At 38.9% G+C, this 21,602-nt stretch overlaps 1 protein-coding gene across 3 annotated transcripts in view; it reads right to left on the bottom strand.

Moving 5' to 3' along the window:
• TRAPPC12 (trafficking protein particle complex subunit 12) overlaps positions 1–21,602 on the bottom strand; it is a 57,994-nt gene that overhangs the window by 5,859 nt on the left and 30,533 nt on the right. For 2 of the 3 annotated variants that reach the window (XM_059834041.1, XM_059834044.1), the window contains exons 7-9: positions 14,442–14,514; positions 10,604–10,677; positions 3,092–3,190 (exon numbers count right to left, since the gene is read on the bottom strand). In XM_059834041.1, coding sequence (XP_059690024.1) covers positions 3,092–3,190; positions 10,604–10,677; positions 14,442–14,514 — 246 coding nt within the window. The remainder of the gene's footprint in view (positions 1–3,091; positions 3,191–10,603; positions 10,678–14,441; positions 14,515–21,602) is intronic. The other variant, XM_059834050.1, reaches the window with a different exon arrangement.

The following is a 21,602-nucleotide window of genomic DNA, read 5'->3' as shown; positions in this document are numbered from 1 at the left end:
ATTACAGTGCTTCTGAAAATTTCTCTGCGATAGCCTCTGTCTTTTCCTGCATTCTTCATTTCTCTCATCCTCATTTCCCACTTAGGTTGAGGCAACAGCTAAAGGCCATACATCAGATCTAGGCCTCTTTATGCCCTGCTACAGCTGAGATAAAGACAACATGGTGTCTTAAACTAATAAGCTCAATTTAATGACAAAAAAAAAAACAAAGTAAGGTTTTATATGTTGCAAAAGGTTACCTTTTTTTCCTATTTGGCTCCTAAACTTACACTTCATTGTACATTATTGCTTTGTTTCATATGTGTAATGCCTATTGTAAAACAGTATCTGATGACTGATAAGCAGCTAAAATCTGACTCCCTTGTGCCTCTCTTGGATAATGTTCAAAGTTAAAAGAACAGTCTGAGGTTATTTGGGAATCACTACCTGTTTTTGAGAAGCTGTGACACTGGAATACAAGAAAATTGCTTTCCCATCTTACCTGCAAGAAGTTTATTTTTTTCACAGAGTGCCTCGTCAACAGTGCACACATACAGCACAGTGGTCTTACACATTTCTCTTTCTTTGATTTGAACTTCTTGGTTTTGTTTACCTGCACACTGATTATGTCTCTTAATACATCAAAATCTTGCATCTATTGCAACAGTACCCTCCAGACAGAGCTGAAGATTTTGTCACAAAAAGACAATGTGCCAAACAATAAAAAATTATCTCCTTAAGGTGCTAAAAGAAAGGACATTTGAATTTAGAAGTGATGCTTTTTATTAACTACTATCTAGGATCACATGAAAACATCAAGGGCTCCTCACACGTCCTTTTGCTACGTCCAGTTCTGACAGTAAAAGCACTGAACGTGCACACTGAGTGTGCCCTCAGCAAGTTTGCTGATGACGCAAAACTGGGAGGAGTGGCGGACACACCGGAAGGCTGCGCTGCCATTCAGCGTGAGGAACCTTATGAAATCCAACAAAGGCAAGTGTAGGTACTGCACCTGGGGAGGAATAACCCCATGCATCAGTACAGGTTAGGGGCTGACCTGCTGGAGAGCAGCTCTGTGGAAAGGGACCTGGGAGTCCTGGTGGACAACAGGGTGACCATGAGCCAGCCATGTGCCCTTGGGGCCAAGAAGGCCAATGGCATCCTGGGGTGCATCAAGAAGAGTGTGGCTAGCAGGTCGAGGGAGGTTATCCTCCCCCTCTACTCTGCCCTGCTGAGGCTGTATCTGGAGTACTGTATCCAGTTCTGGGCTCCCCGGTTCAAGAAGGACAGGGAACTGCTGGAGAGGGTACAGCAAAGGGCTACAAAGATGGTGAGGGGACTGGAACATCTTTCTTATGAGGAAATGCTGAGGGACTTGGGTCTTTTTAGTCTGGAGAAGAGAAGACTGAGGGGGGATCTTACCAATGCTTCTAAATACTTAAGGGGTGGGTGCCAGGAGGATGGGGCCAGTCTTTTTTCAGTGGTGCCCAGTGACAGGGCAAGAGGTAATGGGAACAAACTTGGTCATAGGAATTTCCATCTAAACCTGAGGAGGAACTTTACTTTGAGGGTGGCAGAGCCCTGGAACAAGCTGCCCAGAGAGGTTGTGGAGTCTCCTTCTCTGGAGATATTCAAAACTCGCCTGGACGCATTCCTGTGCAACCTGCTCTAGGTGGCCCTGCTCTTGCGGGGGTGTTGGACTAGATGATCTCCAGAGGTCCCTTCCAACCCCTGTCATTCTGTGATTCTGTGAATACTAAAGGCCTGTTGTCACAGCCAACACGGCAGAAGTCAATGACTTCAAATGACTCTGTATGGAGCCTGCGAACACCACTTTTGAAATTCGGTGGACTAATTCTTTCCAAAGTTAGGAGATGCTTTCCTCCTGAGAGTGAAAATTTTTCTATAGCAAACCGAGCTACTAACAGACTGGAGAGTGTGACACTAGGGCAGACACTCTTGTCAGCAAGGCAGTACCAGTAATGTACCCAGTCATCTTCCCAGTAAGACCAGAGCTAATAATAACTTCTATTTCCAATACTGTTACATGTATTTATGGTACCATTCTTTAATATGCATAATCACTAGGTTGCCTATATAGGTAATAATTAATGCACACAGCCAATATCATAAAATTGCTCTATAGTGATGGATATAGAGATCCACTTTAAATCAGAGACTTTTAGAGACAAACATGTCTACCACACTGTGAAAACATGTTCCTGCTGAGAAACGAAAATCTGTAACTAAGTTTGAATGACATTCTATGATTTCAAGCAAACAGTATTAGTGATCTAATTATCTATCAAGAGTAAATTACTCCATTTCAATATAATTTTATAATACGAATGCCACAAATAAGATTGCTTGTAAATACTCGACCCCTCAAAATTAGATTTATAATAAAAGGAAGTAGATAAAAAAGGAAAAGTTTGAAACATCAGTATGAGAAATACGAAAGAACTGCAAAGAACTTTTGAGAGACTAAAATTTAAAACAGCCAGATACTAATTATTTAGATGCATAATTTTCTGATAAACAAAAAAAGTACTACGGCACTTAGATCTGTTTTTCTTATTATGGTAAGTATGTAGCTACGTGGAAATTTATTATACTTGTGCAGTCCTGTTTTTTCTTTTAATGTGCCCTTCCCTGTCTCCTCAGGGATATAACCTGGACAAAAGAAGGAAACTCTCAAATTTTGTCTAGATGAAGAACATGCAGTTATACAGTGTGACTGAGAGCTGCATGCAGTTTGAGGCAGTGAGAAATGAGATTTTTAGTAAAATTCTGGCTCACTGAAGTCAATGGGAGCTTTACTGTTAGCTTTAGGGAAAGCAGAATGTTGCTCTTTGATTAAATTACTAGCATAATTTTCTACAGCATGTTCTTTGTTTGCTAATGTACATGTATGTACTTTTAATATTACAGGTGCATTATATTTCCTAACTTTATCTAATAGCACGTGGTAGAAGTTTTTTTTGTTTTGACCACTGCCTCTACAATTTGATACCTGCGCTATAAAAATAGCTATAGTTTTAAATGCAACACTTATTCACTATATAGCTGTCAACAGAAATATTACCTATCAGATTTAGAATAAAATGCATACCTGAAGGAAAATCCTTCCAATTCCACTCAACAGCTGAGGCTCTTGCTGTGGGTAATATTTCATGACGGTGTGATAAGCATCTACAGCAAGCACATAGTCCTAAGGGGTGAAAAGCACACAACCAGATATTTAAGCTCAGCACTCGTCAGCCTTTATGTTGCCTTCTTTTTAAAGACATATTCAAACAGAATTAAAGTAATTGCAACTTGTCAGTCGGACAGAGTTTCTACCTATCACTGTAGGCACTAGTAGCTGACTATATTGGTCTTTTCTCTGTTTTACTGGATCTGCATACACAGGGGATCTTCCCGTTTTTTTTTTTTTTTAATCTGGATCATATTGTGTTTGTAGCTAAATGCCAAGAACAAAAAATCTGAACATTTACTCTTCAGCTTAGATTATGAGTTAGGATGAAAGTCAAAAGCCTTCTGTGTGACTGGGGTATACATACTTGAGAAGTACCTCATGTTTCAAAAATATGTATAATTTACATGGTTTAACAAACTATGTTCCGAAGCTTTGGGAACTGCTTGTGCACATGCTCTTAACTTGTGAAAAATATGTGTCAGAAGCTGCAATTCATGCACATCTTCAGATGACAAACTAGCACTACTGCCAAGAGAAACAAGACTTTTTCTATCCCTCCACCCAAACTCTTGTTACCTTCTACCACACCGTGTAAAAGGAAAATGAGCAGGTAATCTAAATAGAAAACTGATTTGGGCTAAAACTAAGTGAGGGGTGGGCTGGTTCTGAACTCCATGAAGTTTTGCAAGTGGCCCCACACACAAGCCTGCACAAAGACTGTGCTGGCAAGTTGCAGCTCTGAGATCTACTTGCTCAAGATGCAATGCAACCATACCCTCCAGACAATGCCCAGTGACAGAGGATTAAACGAAATCACAGTCCCATTTCCCACAGGAAAGAAATGCCCATGTGAGTGGTTACTGCAGTCCAGCTGCTTCACAGTTAAACCACAGTAATTCAATGATCTAGGCAGTAAATGGCTTTTAGAGCCTGGCTATGTGGTCTTTGGCAGGCATACGTGAAAAACTCTGCATGTGCTCCACACCGACTGGAAGACACGTCGTAGGTACATTTACGGGGCACAGGGCTGCACTAGCCTCAGCTATGGCTTCTTGGAGCAATCCAGAGCAGCAGCAGAGAAAGTCTGCATTTGCTTATAAAAGCCAGGCATATGCGAAGACAGAAGACTCTCTGGGCTGTACTAATTTGGCGATTCCTGACAGTCCTGCCCTTCAACTTAACAGAAGAATTTGTGGTGGGTGTTAGGAAGCAAAAGACATCAAAGAATAATCTTTCAAAACTGCGCAGGCATCTTGGGATACTCTCTACCCTACCATTTTTCTTAGTCAAATTATAGTACTCATTTAACTTGTCCCTAATGTGATCACAGCTACTGGTAAAGGTACTTTTTCTTCATCTGCTGCTTAGTTTGAGGAGGCAACATGCCCCAGGTGTAATGAATTTCTTTTCCTGAGGTCCCACTTAAAATGATTGAACCCTACTTGACCCATGCACCAGGTCACCATTTGGAACATACTAATTGTTCCATACACACAAAAAGTCAAGAGAAGTCTTTGGAGTCCGATCTGTATATAAGAGAAATTACATGCCCTATAATAGTAGAGACTGACTTAAACAGCCCAGGAGGCACTCTGCAGGACCTCTCTTTTGCAAAAAATTTGTATATTTTGGGTATAATGATTAATTCTGAACAGTTAATTATTAACATTTAGAGTTTACTCCAATTCTAGTATGCCATACCATGTTCATGCTTATTATTGGTAATGGAAAGAGTTCAGAGCAAAGACAACAGGCCATATATACGAAAATATATTTATTTAAAGTCTGATTTATTTAGCACTCAGAACTCAAATGTGATGAAATTTATGCTACCAAAATTTTTCATAAATTTATGACTTAGGAAAAACTAAATTTTCACTGTAACAGCTCTCATTAAAGGAATTCATTGATCATGGAGTCCCACTGTGTTAGGCATAAAAAATTTGGCATAGGGAGCCTCTGAACTGTCTCTTAGAGGAACCCCAGCCACACTTGTATTAGCTACTAATACCTGCAAGAGCATAATTTATAAATTCTGAAGGATTGTCTATGACTGTGAATTTTATCCCTTTAAGCATAAAATGTGCTCACTGGAGAAATAATTTTATTATATAAAATTCTAGCTTTTGTGGTCAATGTCTTCCGTTCTGTGGTCTAAAGCTGCCCCTCACCCAGTGCTCAGTCTCATGCAGACTCTAAGGCTTAGGCTACACGAAAACAATGCGTAGCACAACCATGAGGGGTGGGGGCTTTACAGTCACATCCCCAAACTGATGTAGAAACAATTCCCGGGAGATCATGCAGTTAAGCTGATAGAAAAGTGCTTCTGTCAGCTTAGTTTACAGCTTAGCATGACTTGACTGCAGAAAAGTCTTGGCCAGAAGCAGCTGCACGAGGGGGCACTGTTTGCACAATTATAACACCACAGGCTCCCTAGCGTAGGTAGCCGCCAGCCTTAGTAGGAACAAGCAGCCAAGTAATGTCTTGGAGGTCCACGCTGCGGGGGCTTCATAGGCTTGGCCTAGTCAGGCAAAGAAACCCTCCTCCCCTTTGCAATCCCTACCAAATGGCTGTACATCACCTCATGCGTTATAACTAGGAGTACGTAAACATCCACACCTCCTAAAACGTGAGAGCAGAGGTGAAGCATTAAGAGTCTATGCACTGTATTTGTGGACATGGCACCCTGTTTCCATACGACGGCACAGCACATAGCATCTGTGCTTATCTACCCCATGCCTTGCAATGCCTATCACAGGAATGGGACCCATTTCCTCCAGGAGACGACAGGAGAATAAGTTATGTATGTCCAAAGCCACCACTAAGCATAGGCAAGGATGGTCCCAGGATGAAACTGTAGAACATTATCATAATATCCAGGCTTGCTTCTAAATACAACCTCATTTTATAGTTACTCCAGGATCCCACAGTGAGCTTTATATGCATTTACTCTTCCTCTCACACTGTCATGGAAGCAGTAGTAGCTTTCTAGAGTATGCTACATGTGACACAGAACGATACTATTCCATGGTAAGTTATGAAAGCATCTTATCTGACAGTTCCTTCTGAAGGAGCATATTGTAAAGTAGATGAGATTTGGTCTAATGTAGTAAAGACTGGTTTTATTCCCAGCTTTGGTAATGTGACATGGTACAAGAAAAATTGCCTGAGAGAATGATAAATAGACACCCTATCAGAGAAGCGAAGTCTTGGTTGATACAAGTCGTGGTTGTGAGGAGTAAGACCTATTAGGTACTGCCAGTAAAAAGCCCAGTGACTACAGCTTGTGATCTTAAGACTTAACAGTGGGGCTGATGTATTGTCATGGTCTTTAATTTCTAAAGATTGCGAGCCTTCAGATTTTCCACACCTTCATAAAAAAATCCCAAAAGAAGCACTAAAGTTTCATATCCTGAACTGTGTATGAGAGTTGGCCTACTGTTTTATAATTCAAAATCTCTTTTATTATGAAAATTTCGAGCTAACATTAAATATACCCATTCAAAATAGTTCTAATAAGCCACTGAATCTACTTGCACAAAAATGGCAAGTGGGGTTTGTTTTTCCTTTGATGCACTGCAGTATAACTGTATTTCCCTTCATGGTCACTGCATTATACGTTCTCATGTTTCCCTCACCACCAGCTTAAGCACTTAAAATATTAATTATAAGATATTTAGAAATAAGCATAAATTACCACGATGTGTAGAATGCTGAGAGTAGGTTCAATAAACCATAGACTAAAAATCAGCTTTAGTTATACAAAGTGTATAGTTTATAAATACTATATTTTGGGAAGAGAAGATAACTTATGCTTTGGGAAGAGAAGGGATAACTTATCCTTCCTCTCTATCTAATGCACTTGTGGAAGGGTCATGAAAGCAGAGATTCACAGTGTTATGAATCCAAAGAGCAGTACTGCAGCACAGTTAGGCAAAAGACACAATGATTCATGCAGTCTTTCTCCTTTAAATCATACAGGAACCAAAGTCCTTAGGCATCAGTCCCTTGCATCATTAGGACAAGCTGTTACCTCCTTCTTTGTACAGTTTTAATTGTATTAGACCCAAATTAAAATCAATTCTTTTGTTTTTACGAACGGCAAGTTCTACAAAAGCTAAGACAACACTAAAAAAAAATCTAAAAAGTGCAAAATGTGCCTTTAATTAGAGTGCATTTATAATATATATGGAAAGTACTTAAGTGTTTATTCCTCAGAGAGGTAAAAGTCTGGTAAGATAATGTCAAAAGCGATTTTAGCTCAGATGAAAAGAACTTAAAAAGTTTTCAAGACACTTCCATGGTGATTTAGTAAAATGACAGACGTTTTCCAATTAGACTGCTGAAATGAAGCAACGCACATCATCAGTTGCATTTTAAATGAATATTCCCTCATGCTGCTATATTCAGGGTACCCTTTCGTAGTTACTTAAGCTCACAGTTCTTGTAAATCGAAGTCTAGAGTGACACATGTTACGTGGTCTCCCCTTCCCTTCCTGCTGTATTTCCACCTCCTCCCTTAAGCTGTCCCTTGTTCACATGAAACAGGAAAAGCCTATTCAGTTGACATGACTGAGATCCACCATTTCTTTGGTTTTGTCACTTGGTTAAGTCCAATAGTGGTGCACGGAAGGAAGCTATAACACATTTAAGAAAGGTTGTACAAAAAAAAGGGGATGAAGAGGAAAAGACTGCATAGTAAGACTGCCTTAAACTGCTACCGAACTGGATCATCGGTCACACAGATAAAGGGACACAGCAGGCAGAATTCAGTACCTAGGAAAGACGGTCCCAGGGTAAAGGAGATGTGTCATTAAATTCCTGTTCCAGTATAGGTTTCCTGCACACGTCTGGGTGAATGACTTCTTTGCACCTCACTCACTACCTCCAAGAGGATATATACCCCTCCATCTCAATAATTTAATGAGATGTTTAGCTATGAAACTAATAAGGCCATACTTAAAAAGACAAAAATCATTATGCTACATAAACAGAATTCCTTGAGTCAGATAAGTAATGCAGAAGAGAGATGACATGAAATAAACCTAATTAGAGTTGAGGATAACTAAGTAGATTTAAATAGTTATAGGTCCAACATCTAATCAAAGTCTTTTTTTTTATTTTCAAGAGTCAATCCTGACAAGATTGTTCCCTATTAAATATTACTGAAGTTTTTTGGCCCAAGAAAGAGGTTAGTAAAAATAAGATAATCAGTTTTTCTTTTTTTATACCAATGTCACATAGTTTTACTTCAGTAAATGATTATTATTAATCTACTAATAGCACAAGCTATTCCATTCACGTAATAGTACTTGGGGATCAAATATGACCATATTGCAATATTGTAAATGTTCACTAGATGGCAATAGATGGCACTGACTTGGAGAATGAAATCAGTTAGTTGTTTTTTTTTTAAATTACATACACTTGAAATACAACAAATACAGTTTTTAAAGTATATTACACAACAGCAAAAAAATTATAAATATGTGGAGCTCTGTTCAATTAATATAATTGTTCATGGGAGAATTAACAAAAGTGTGTTTAAAAATTATTTGAAGAAATAGTTTCATACCGAATACTCTAGAAGGTGGAGAAGATGATTATGGCATTGCTAAATGTTAGAATGGTCTTAAAAGTTATTAGATTTGTAAATAACCAATATAATTCTCTCACAGAGGATCTGTCACATAAACGGAAAAATTAACTTCATGTACTACCTCTGGTTTTAACTGCAACATGACCATATTTAAAAATCTTTCTTAAAAACTCTGTAATCCTCTGTATAGGAATACTTCTGAAAACTGAGAGACTCACAGCTACCCCATAGCCAATGCACTGAAATACAAATTTCAGATGGAAGTAATTATGCATTAACATGCAGTTGTGGGTAATCTGGAAGCTATTGTGGAACCGTAAATTTTTAACTTAACAGCTGTGAGACAGGCCCTAAATCTAATTAATCTTAAGAAGTATCTGAGCTGCAGTATTTCTGAAGTACCATTTCCAAAAAGGTGATAATCAGTATTCACAAATATGTTTCTATTACTAGAATAAAATAGCACTAACAGGACCAGATCAGAAAAAACGTGAGAAACGTACATACACATGGATCTGTGTGTACACAACAAGAAAAACACTGAAAGAGTTAAAAACAATTCCCAGTCAAAAGTAAAGTGAACTTCTTGAAAAAATATGTTACCAGACTTTTCTTATTTATACATCCTACTTTCTTTGGGATGGCAACTCGTGCTTTTCTCCACTTGCTTTTTGAAAAAGAAAGTTCCTTAAAAACTGAACCTATGTCAAATACCTACTTCAAAACATAAATGCTTACTAATTCTTAAAAATACTTCATGGTTTAATGGACAATTATTTCTATTCAAGACAGAAATGTTCTGATTGCAATACCATTATGAATACAAATTTCTGTTTTCCCTAATTCTCATAACAAGGATATTCCATTTCATGTAAAGTAGTGTTTGGATAACTGGATCTTAACTAAAAAATGCATGCTTTTTGAGGTTCTGGAATACTAAGAATGGAAGCCCCGTTTGGGAAGTAGCTTAGTAAACATCAGAGGGTCAGGTTTGGCATGACCTTGGGCAATCAAAGAACAGGAAGCAAGGAGTGCAAATCTTGGCCTCTGAAGATTATATTGCTGACAGCTCTGCTCTGAGGCTGTCACTGCTAACTGATTTGTGAAGTACAGTTAAGCTCAGGGTAACAGCAGTTTGTTGCAAGCTCAGAATGGCGATATCCCTATTTCCCTGACCATGAGGTGAATGTCAGAAGTTGTTTTATTTCTACTTCCTGAACACAAGGGTGAGCTAAGAGTATTGCACCAAATGGGGTAGGATTGCTTAAAAATGTAACAAGGGGAAAAAACCCAACAGTGGAAGCCAGTTACTTTTGCTTTTAATCCTTCCTCCTGCCGCCCCCCCCCCCCCCGCCCCCAGGTGAGGATTTAACTTCAAAGAAGATATCTTACAATTGACAGAAGTTGACAAGGGAGGATGTATTTAGATGTTCTGGATCTTCATCATGTACAAAGGCTACAGTATTATTAATGCTCACAAATAGACCACATTCCCAGTGCACAGTTTGAAAAAGACAGAGCACATAATTGCTTTTAATTACAGCATTTAGTTAAGTGTTTGAAAAATTCAATTTAAAAAAGCAAATTCTGAATTGTTATTGCATATTCTCCAGGATGATTTGGGGAGAAATAGGTACAGATATGTTCCCAAAGAACATTACTGCAAATGGTTATCTATCAAGTAAGACATTATTAAGTCTAATTAATTCTTCACTAAGCAAAACCTCCATGTACAGTCAGGTAGTCTTCCCTTATCTATCTTGCACTTTCTCTGGCATTCTATTCTGGAATATACGGTACCTCTGCAGTTGCTGCCACCCACGTACCTTCATCATTAGCAGACAGTTTGCCATGGAGTACATCACCCGGCCCAGACGTGACCTCCACAGCTGAACAGAGGCTGCAAAATAACAGCAGCTTGTGAATTTGCACAAATAAATTAGAGGTTCTTTCTTGCCATCAATTATTGGTCCTATGAATTATGATTTTGAAAGATCCCCCTCGTTAACACCACTGGGTTTTAGCCTAGAATTTTTAACTCTCAGCCATGCTGCACCATCAGACAGAAAATTCTGCATCTTTCCGAGGGAATTGCTCAAGCAGCTCTTGGGAACATAGACGATGCAACAACGCAGAGCAAGAGACAGCCGCTCAGCTTTGAGCTCAGGCCAAATATTAAATGCTAAAAGAAGCCACGCATTTTCCAGTATCAGAACAAAAGGTGCATAAAAAGATTCAAGTGATAATGAGCGTCAGTTTAAAAACATGTAATCTATAGCATTAAATGTGATAAACTAAAAAATCAAACATAGCTAAAATGTCATTTCGGAGCCAAAACATGCAGGGTGAGAACTGTCTGAGTCTGGGACTGTTTGTGCTTGCCTCTGGCTTAGAGATATGCTGGAAAAATCTGCCAAGCCTGTCTGCTTTCCCCATGCTCCCGGAGCTCGCAGGCATTAAAAGCTGCAGCAGCAGACTTCTCTCTCTTGCTTTGCAGACAGACTCCTGGTGTTGTGAGAGAATGGTTCACAAAGATCCTTAGTTTCTCTTGTGTTACAGTACCATACATCAATGCTAGAAATATTCCTCTAATCCTCGAAAATAAACATTAGGAGTATTAATTTAGTACGTTTGGAAAATGAATGTATCTCGGTCAATCAGCTGTCAAGGTCACTGTAATGATTTGAGAAGGGGGGAGGAAAGGAGGAAGAGGCTATTTCCGTGGGATTGTGATAACTGAGACCACTGATTTGTATCAATAATGTAGTCTCTGATGAAAGCATGGCAGGTCACATAGATAATTCTTCCAGCACACATAAATGCCATTAAAAATAAGAAGAGAGCTTGGTGAAATGTCTACTCCCTTCCTAAAAAGAAAAACTCCTTCAATCCTCTCCAACAACAGAACAAAAAAAACAATCCATGAATATTCCCAAATTATCTTTGTCAAAAGAGGGCATAATGTGGGGCCCAAGACTGAACTCAGTATTTCATCCATTGTACCTTAAAACCATTCCTTACTCTTAGCTTTTGTTTTAGAAATCCCCCCTTGCCCACACATCCCTACTGCTATTAATGCAGATGATGATGTATACCATGAGCAAATATTTTATGATACATTTCTGGTTTTCTTTCCTTGTGGGTGTCTGTAAAACCTGGACGTAATTAAATAACTCTCCTTTATTATTTCACTTATATTAATCTCTCCTTTTTGCATGCCCTCATAGTTTGGTAACGACATTCAGCTTTTTAGGACTTAGGTGACAACAAATAAGATGTTGATTCCTGCAGTGGAGACATCTAGGTTTCCTGTCAACAATCCAACAGCACCAGCTACAGTTCTCAAAAAGTACTGCAAAGTAGACAGACCAGATGTCTTCAGTCTGTGCTATAAACTGAACAGGAACCTGATCTGGAAACTGCGTAGCCCTGTGCGATGAAGCTTCTTAGCACTGGCAGAAAGGGGTTAGAGAAAACGTGCAAAGCAGTAAACAAAATAAAAAATCCAACAGCTGATCATTGTATGTTACTGAAATGCCTGAAACCCACTCTGCAGGTCCATCCAGCCATGCTTCCACTCTAAGCATTTGCGTTTCCTTGTTACTTATCAAGAACTCTGTACTCCACACTGCCATTCATTTCAATAGCAGCTCTGTGCCCTGAGAAGTTGTAGAATTAGCATCTTATAGAATGCATTACCAGGCAAGTGGTGCAATGCTAAACCTCTCTGCCTGTTAAAAAACTGGCAAATGAGGTGCTCTGTTCCAGACTAGAGGAGATATACATGGTAAGTCGATCGGTGTGGCACCTTCTTACACAAGCAATAAGGAAATTACATGCTAAGCATAATCCCCATAATGAATTAAGGCTGTCTTCACATAAAGTTAATAAGGTTTGCTTCAGCTAGTCTCACATGAAAAAAACCAAACCCATTATCAGCCTCCTGGAGCTCCAAATGCAGCGAAGAAGCAGACAGGGAGCAGACCTGGCTGACCTCCACAGACAATAGCAGTCAACAGTCTCTGCAAAGGTCCCATGGGCTTTTTGGCAGTCTTAAACCTACAGGCAGCTGCACAGTAGACATACAAAGATCCCTCCAAATTTTCAGCAGCTTTGTCCCTTGGTAACTACTAAGCTGCTCCTTTTCTAACTATGCCTCCTCCTGAGCTCATCTCAGCTCTAAAGCAGCAGCAGAGAGGAAAAGCAAGGAGCCAGAATCTCAGGAGTGAGGCAGACTGCAGGACGCAGGATTATGACAGAGCTAGGAAAAAGTCCTTGTACCTTAAAGGGGAATCAGTGTCTTGGTTTTAAAGGGGTAAAAAGGAAAAGAATGTGGGGATAATAAGGACAAAAATGAGGGTAGAAAGGGTGTAACAGGGAAAAGTAGGTACGAGAACAGAGGCAAGAAGAATAGTAGATACAAGGAGAGAAGAACAGAAACTCCTGGAGCACTGTGGATAAATCTTCAGTATCAGATTATTTCACTTTTTCCTAACCCTTTTGAGAAGAGTAATAACTGTATTAATTTGACTATATTTGCAAATGCCTTTATGATAGATGCTGCTCACATGTGTGTTCACTTTTTTAGGGCATATCTAGATGGTGTATTAAGTCAAATACAGTAACACATTAAAGCTGCTTTACATCCAGTCAATTTGAAGACCAGGCAGAAGAGTTCAGACAGGTCTGCACTCTTCCATACAGACATTGTTTTAGGGAATTGTTTATAATAATTTTTTAACTCTGCTAACAACTCTACTTAGCCTCTTCCTATCTCAGAAGCAGACTTTTACTTCCCACAGGCTATAGGTGAATACTATCCTAAAAAGAAGTTGGTAAAATTTCCTTAGACTGTTACCTGAAGCTGAAAGGTTTTTGTTTTCTTGGTATGACGTTTTTAACTTGCTAGGTGCCACGAGTGGTTCATATAATCCATAACAATGCCTAAAATGTTACCTCTTGTCCAATTCTTTAGTGTACTCAAATGACCTCATTAGTATACATTCTGTTTTAAAAAAAAAAAGATGACTGGACAACTAACTTGTCCTGATGACCACTCTTTATGCAGTAATGTATCCTATACTATTGAAGTTAAACAACTAAGATAGAAGGAACAAGAAAAAACATAATTGCATATAAAATCATGACAATGATGATGTAGCTTAATATAATCTAAATCTTATTCTAAAAAAGAGACTTAGGTATTTCAGGAGTCTAAGTACCACACAGCTACAGTGAGACTCAGCCATCGATGTAGCAGCATCCTAGGCCAGTGTAGCCCTTGTATGATGGCGGCTCGATCTAAAGAAATTCAGTGGATTTCAGACATGAGGACCGAGACCAGCCAGTCAGCCAAGGCTTAAGATGAAACATGCATCTAGCTGCAACAGCAATACACTTCTTTATTCATCACTAAAAGACAGCAGCCATGTTCTTTGTTTCTTCTAAGTAGGAAAAAAATCTTTTTTTTGATCAAGGGCAAAACTGTGAAATTAATTCCAGCAAATAAAAGTACAAGGTGTATCATTTCAGAGGCTGAGTAGGCTATGAGATTACAAAAATACTGTTTTAACAACTCTGGGGCAGTCTTGTGAAAACTTCTGGCATACTTAGGCAAGCGATAAAAACACACTGCCTGTGAAAAAATGTTTAAAGAATACCTACCTTGTCTGTTCTCCTGTGTAACGTTAGTCATACTTCCATCTTCAGCTAAGCCTTGTTCCAAATTTTCTAATATCTGTAGTAAATTTTTTAAAGTAACCAACATGAGTTTAAACAGCACTATATATTAAATGCAAATTATCTACAATTGACAGCCTATATGAAAACCAATTCAGGCAGGAATGCTTCACTTAGGTACAGTTCAAAATTACTGCTTATTACCATAGCTAGATCAATTGCACAAAGCAAGAAAGCCATTGTACAGTACAAGGATGTTAGAGTTCAGGTTTATGATATTTACAGAACATTAAATGTCAGCACACTCTAAGGACATACACATTTTGTTAAGCAAAATATGAAAAATGCTTCACCAGAGAATGAATGTTAACGACCACAAAGAAAGTAAAACTGATTTTTCATGGAAAGCCACTGCCTCTTGACTCCCCCACCCTAAGTATGGGCTCTTGTTTCATCCTTTTGTCCTTAATGAAGTACTCCTCTTAGTTCTTACTGCAATTTCCTTCTCAAAGGTTGGTGTTTATTGCTTCTTTTTATTTATTATAGATTTTAAATCATGTAAATTGTTGAGTAAATGAAACACTTGTTGTATTATTGGAAGAATGAAAATGTATACTTAATGAAGCTTGTGTCTTAAGCACTTTTAAAATATGTATGTAAGGTTCCATCTGAAATGCAAGTCAACTTTTCTTTTTCTAATCCCAGTACAGTTTCTCCAAATTTGTTTTCTGATTCCCACCGATCACACTATTTTTCCTGTTACAGATTTGGAACTTTGGTCGTAGAACACTGCTTGAAATTTCCTTCAAAAAACCATTAAGGCCACTTGCTCTTTAATCAGCCGCTGTGGTTAGCCGATTAGGGAAATACAAGGCGCTTCCTCTTCTGGGACTGAGTGCACTTCTGAACACAGAGCTCTCAGCTTCTGTCAGCATAAGAAGAATTATTTTTTTTCTTACACCAGCAAAGCATTCCAATTGTGCTCAGTGCTTGTGAACAAACACTTAAAAACAACACAGGAAATCCTCCAAAGCAAAGACAGGTAGAATTAATCTGGCCTCAGACAGGTTGTTGGTGCCTTCTACAGCCAATGAAGAGCAATCAGTACCTCCAGGAAGCAAGTTCATGCCACCTATTTTAGACATCCTAAGGTGGAAGGAATTGCCCTAAGACATACCAATCTCTTTTCACAGACTAGAGTGAAAGCTTGAAGTTAGGTGCCATGAATTTTGCTACAAGGAACTTAAGAGCAAGGAGAGACATATGATGAAATGACTGCAGTTACCACATGCCAGCTGAGCCAGGGTAATTTTCCCAGTAAGAATTGTTAGCCCATGACAAATACAAGGTAGTATGATTTAGAGTAAACCTTGTTCACAGAGGGCTAGGCTAAGTTGCCTTACCTCAAATTCTGAGAGGTTATGAGCATACACCAGTAGATACTGCAGCTTAGTTGATAGGTGGCAATTTATGAGATCCCAGTGGCATGCCTGCAAGACTGAATCTCAATCCCACTTTCAAAAGCAGTGTAGCCACTTAGCAATCCCTTAGAAACCAAAGCATCACATTTAAGAGTTAAATGCCCAGTATATAATGAGGCACATTGTCAGAGGAAAAAACAAACTCTTCTCTCCCAGAAACACCTTACCATCTACTTTCTGTCCAGTCTAAAAAACATGATCTTTCTCTTCCCCTGGAAAACACCTAGTGATCACTTCTCATTCTCAATAAGGCTGAATTCTTACTCTTGAAATAGTCTAAACACAAGGTGCCTTCATCAATGAGACACGCTGTCTTGTTTAAAACGACGTGTTTGTTTGACAAAGCCCTTCTCTGAAAACGTGTTCACTAACATCATCAAAAAAGAAAGAATTAGATATTAGCATACAATTAGAGTATTACATTAACCATTCAGTGACATTACTTGGGGATATCTAGCCATCACCTCAAGCTCAACATCATTACAACAGAACTTGGTGCTGATTTGAGGCTAATTGTTTTATTCCCTAGGTTATCTCCTTTTGCCCTTCTTAAGTATAGGAACATCATCGACAGTTTTTCAGTATTTGGGCATTTCCCCAGTTTTCCAAGAACTGTTTAATAATAACATTAATGATTCAGGTAGTTCCTCAGTGTAAGCTATCTGGGTTAGCTGACATGAAATGTTTAATTTTAGCTAATCTCCTCATCCTACTTTTCTACAGATGGTAAACTGCTTATTCTAGCAATATCACGTGGGATAGCTCTAAACATCCTTGTTTCTATTATAAAGAGAAGTATGATTGAACACTTCTCCCATTTACTTAAACATCAGTTTTACGTATGATCTATACTTTTTGTTTTGAATATTTATAAATGCACCCTCATTAGTTTCACTGGCTAGTATTACTTCACTAAGTCTTTTGTTTCATTCCCTATCAATCTCCTGTATACTGTAACTACTAACCTATGCATACCACCATTTGCATTCCCAGTTTCCTCTCCTTATGCATCTCTTTTTCCTACTTTATTTCTTCTTCCACAACTTTTCACCAGCATTAGCTTCTTGCTCAAAATAACCTTTTTTGGTGCTTCTGGAATTGTGGCTTTTTGGGTACTCAGACTGGTGTGGGATCATCTTCATTGCTACAAACTCATCAAACAAGGTGTCAAGACAAATACCCCCTAGACTGAAGTAACATATGAGAAACGTAATACTTATGTGACCTTAGTAACTGAACCAGAACTGGAAGTTGAATGAAAGCAAAACCAAAAAACAGTCAGTAGCTAAGAGACTGAAAAGTTCATCAATTTGGAAGTAAAACAGACCAGGAGAATGTGTATGAAAGGGCCAGGGAGGAACATAACTACTCATGAATGAGAGTGGTGGAACTACAGAGGGAGTGGCTGATGGACAAATGGCACAAAGTATTTTTGAAAAGTTTTGCAGAGGTAACGCTTGCAGACGCTTTTTTAAGAAGCAAGACTGTTGTTAACCCACTTGCCACTACTCCACCCACCTGGTAGAAGAGCCCAGAACAACTCTGCCACTTGAAGGGTTAGGGTTAAAAAGTGAAATACACTGGGAGATGTGTGCATTTCCAGGAGCTTTCCTCAATCAGCTAGGAAGCTTAGGTACAAACAAGGGAGGAGTTTAGTTTAAGCCTGACAGTTGTTCTTTTCACATTTTGGTCAGCAGTAAGCATTTATTAGCAGGTCCTTGGCATTATTAGCACTAAAGTGATCACGCCTATGTTTTTAAATGAATACTTGAAAAGAACAAACCCTTTTGTGATTTAAATTACTATTGTTGCGCCTACTGCTTGGCTGTTTGGAGACCATTTATTTCAAGGTGGACTTACAAGGGCAACAACTCATTGAGGCAATTCATGTTAGGAAGACCAGCAGTAACACAGACAGTAACAATTTTCACTGGATTCCTCCCTCAAGATATAATAGGCATTTGACAATACAGATTATTTCTTTCCCAAATGTTGTACCTATAGACAGAGATGTAAAATATCCAAACACATCTTGATTACAAATTTGCAGGAGTACTGGAAAAGGTAAAAACATTATTGCCTATACAGAGAAAATTAAAATTATGTTTTTGCACTCAACCTCCAATCCTGCTTCAGGTAACCAGATATATATATAAGTAGATGGGGGCTGAAGAGACTGAGTTACCAAAATAGTGACAATGTAAATACGGTTAGATCTTTAAGTAGAAGGGCTAATCCAAAGTTTACAAGTGTCTGTAGAATGCATACAACAAAAAGCAAGAGGGAATTTAGAAGGTTAAAAGGAGGTATCAGATAGGAAAAAACACAATTACATTAAGGAAGAGAAACAAAATAGAAAGACAAATTTTCTTGCGATAAGAATGCATTAGCCTGGAATAGCCTCCCAGGGGATGTGGCCTCAGCACCATAGGCTGGCTCATTAAAAACTTGAAAACAACCTTGTGTTGCAGAGAGACAGACTAGGTGAGCTAATAGGTCTTTTCTCTCTTCTAGCTTTCATGACTCCAAGATCATCTCATTTACATAATGACTATTCCTACGCCCTTCTGTAAATACAGATGACCAAAGATTATTTTTCCACTTTTTAAAAGAGGGAAGTAAAACACTAGAGGGGTTTGGTTGAAAGCTCCCCAATTAATTCTGTTATAACCCAAATGGTTCCCAAGTGTCATATACAAATATTAAGACTAATGAGTGTACATCCTTTATGTTATTTTCTTGGTTGTGCCATGGGTTTTCGTAAGTATTATGCACTTTATTCTTGAATATTCCAGGTGAGATTGAGATTATTAGACTAAATAGCATTCTATTAAAAAAAAAAAAAAAATCAAAACATACACCTAAACAATGTTTTTTGTCAGCCAACCCTGACTTCAAATGGTTAAATTATCACCAATTTACAACTGTCTTAAAAACATATTTATCTTTACAAACTGTCCTTTTTCACACTCTTGTTTCTACAGTTGTCTTTGAATTGCTCCAAAAGAAAAGGTTATTTAATTAAAAGCAAACAAATGAAGTAATCTGCAAAGAGGTGCCTAGAATAACTAATCAGAAATATTCCTGTGAGAAGGATGGTATGTTTTATTTGTTCGTTTGTAGTTTTCTGTGTACTGTACTTTAAAAAAGAGCATCCGCTGGCTGAATATGAGCCAGCAGTGTGCCCAGGTGGCCAAGAAGGCCAACGGCATCCTGGCCTGTATCAGAAAGAGTGTGGCCAGCAGGAGTAGGGAGGTGATCGTGCCCCTGTATTCAGCACTGGTGAGGCCGCACCTCAAATCCTGTGTCCAGTTTTGGGCCCCTCACTACAAGAAGGACATTGAGGTGCTGGAACATGTCCAGAGAAGGGCAGCAAAGCTGGTGAGGGGTCTGGAGCACAAGTCTTATGAGGAGCGGCTGAGGGAGCTGGGGTTGTTCAGTCTGGAGAAGAGGAGGCTGAGGGGAGACCTTATCGCTCTCTACAACTACCTGAAAGGAGGTTGTAGCGAGGTGGATGTTGGTCTCTTCTCCCAAGTGACAAGTGATAAGACAAGAGGAAATGGCCACAAGTTGCGCCAGGGGACGTTTAGATTGGATATTAGGAAAAACTTCACTGAAAGGGTTGTCAGACACTCAAACAGGCTGCCCAGGCAGGTGGTGGAGTCACCATCCCTGGAGGTTATTTAAAAGACATGTGGATGAGGCGCTTAGGGACATGATTTAGCGGTGGACTTAGCAGGGTTAGGTTTATGGTTGGACTTGATCTTAAAAGTTCTCTTCCAACCTAAATGATTCTATGATACTATGATTCTATCCATCAGCACAGACAATGGCTTGTCCTGGCTACTGTATCCTGGCTCTAGAGGAAGCTGTCAGAAGCAAAGGGAGATCGTTCTCTTTCTAACCACAATTGAACACACTAACCCAAAAGAAACTTTGCAAGCTCAGACACAAGAAGGCAGAGAGAAAGAGATGGCAATCTGCGAACCAACAGCAAGTGCAGAGAACAGCGGACTCCTCAGAAGAGCTAATGAAAGACGTACAGCCAGCCTCAAAGAAGCTTTCCCCAAGGGCACAAGGGATCACACAGAATTTGTAGTGACCTAGGCCACTAGAAGCTGATGGAGTGAGAACATGAGTAAACAGACCTGTTCTTCAAGAACTTAGGGGGCAGGGAAATATGTATATATTAATTTGTAAATCTCCTTTATTTCTATTTCATCTTCTCCAGCACATCCAGTTTCCCTTATTTAAACAAATAATCAGCCTGGTTTGTGTTCAAACAAAATCTTTTATTATCGTTTAAAAGCTTCCTTGGTACACGAGGTATGCTCTAAGGACATACACTTCAAGGAAAAGAGCACAGGCAGAGCCACCTCAAGGTTGTAGATGACTTTCAGGTCCTGTAAAGAAGGTGGGGGGAAAGTTAATTTCCTTTTCTTCCATTCTTCTATTGACCGATAATCTTTAATCTGTGGAGAATCACGGCTGATCACACTGTAACTGAGATATGGCCATTTAAATAAAGTTAGCCAGATGGTTGATGAACACCCTGCTCAGCAGTCACTTCCTCGTTCACATTCATACAATTTTCTCTCTCCATTACAAGATAAAGGAACTTAGAAACTGGTTAAGTTTTTGCAATCTAGTGGCACCTTCACGACTGAGGGGAGACAACACAGCACTTGATACCGGATCGCATAAAAGCAAGATATGAAACAGCTGATCTGCTGCAGACCAGGGTAGGCAAATCTCAGTAGAAGCACTGTGAAATCCTGCACACAGGCGTATGACATTTCCTAGAAGAAAAAAATTACTTCAAATTGAGAACGACTGTTTATGAAGGAAAAGGCTGGAGAGAACAGCCTCCCAGTGATACTGTTAGATGAGATGGTCATGAACAGGTAACAGCATTTGTGAAGCGCTAAAAAGTAGCACTTCTTGGACAAATTGGATATATCTCTCAACTGTTTCCAAACCAATTCTTTCCAGCTCTACAACAAATACCACATTCATCTCTTATTACCTAAACCTTTCATCTTTTTCCCTAATACAAAGAAATGGGTTTTTTTTACTGTAAACATTTGGTTATCCTAGTCACTACTGTGCTAGAAGCAAACTGATTTTGTATAAGTAAGGCCATTATAGCTATACAATTGGCAATTATCAAATCCCTTCACTTCTGTTACCCAAGTTATTTTCAGGGGTAAACATAGGAAACTTCCAAGGAATACTGAAAATAAAAATCAATCACATGTATTTATCTTATATACAGTTTTGAACTTTCAAGTGTCACAGATAAAACAATAATGCTGCATTTTTTCTAGAGTTTACCACATTGTAACATGCATAGTCACTGTCACATTAGACTACTTGGGAAAGATTTCTGTAAAAAAACATTTAAGGATGAATGCTTAACAGTCAGGGTGTTGGGTTTAATGGATAAGGTTAGTGCTCACAATACCATCACCCCGATTTCAGCACCGACAAATCCCATGTTATAATGTAGGCCATAATTTTGCATTATAGCACTTAACAAAACAAAACAAAAACCCCAAAACAAACTCAGCAGGTTGTATTTATCTTTCCAAATGACTGTTGTTTCCACAACCAGCTATTCAGATTATTTCGGAAGGATCAAGACTGTTTTTGAAGGGTCAATATC

The sequence above is a fragment of the Gavia stellata genome, chromosome 2 (assembly GCF_030936135.1).
Source record: "Gavia stellata isolate bGavSte3 chromosome 2, bGavSte3.hap2, whole genome shotgun sequence".
In the NCBI taxonomy this organism is placed as follows: domain Eukaryota; kingdom Metazoa; phylum Chordata; class Aves; order Gaviiformes; family Gaviidae; genus Gavia; species Gavia stellata.
Note: the sequence above shows the minus strand (reverse complement) of the source record. Positions and strands in the feature narration are given on the sequence as shown.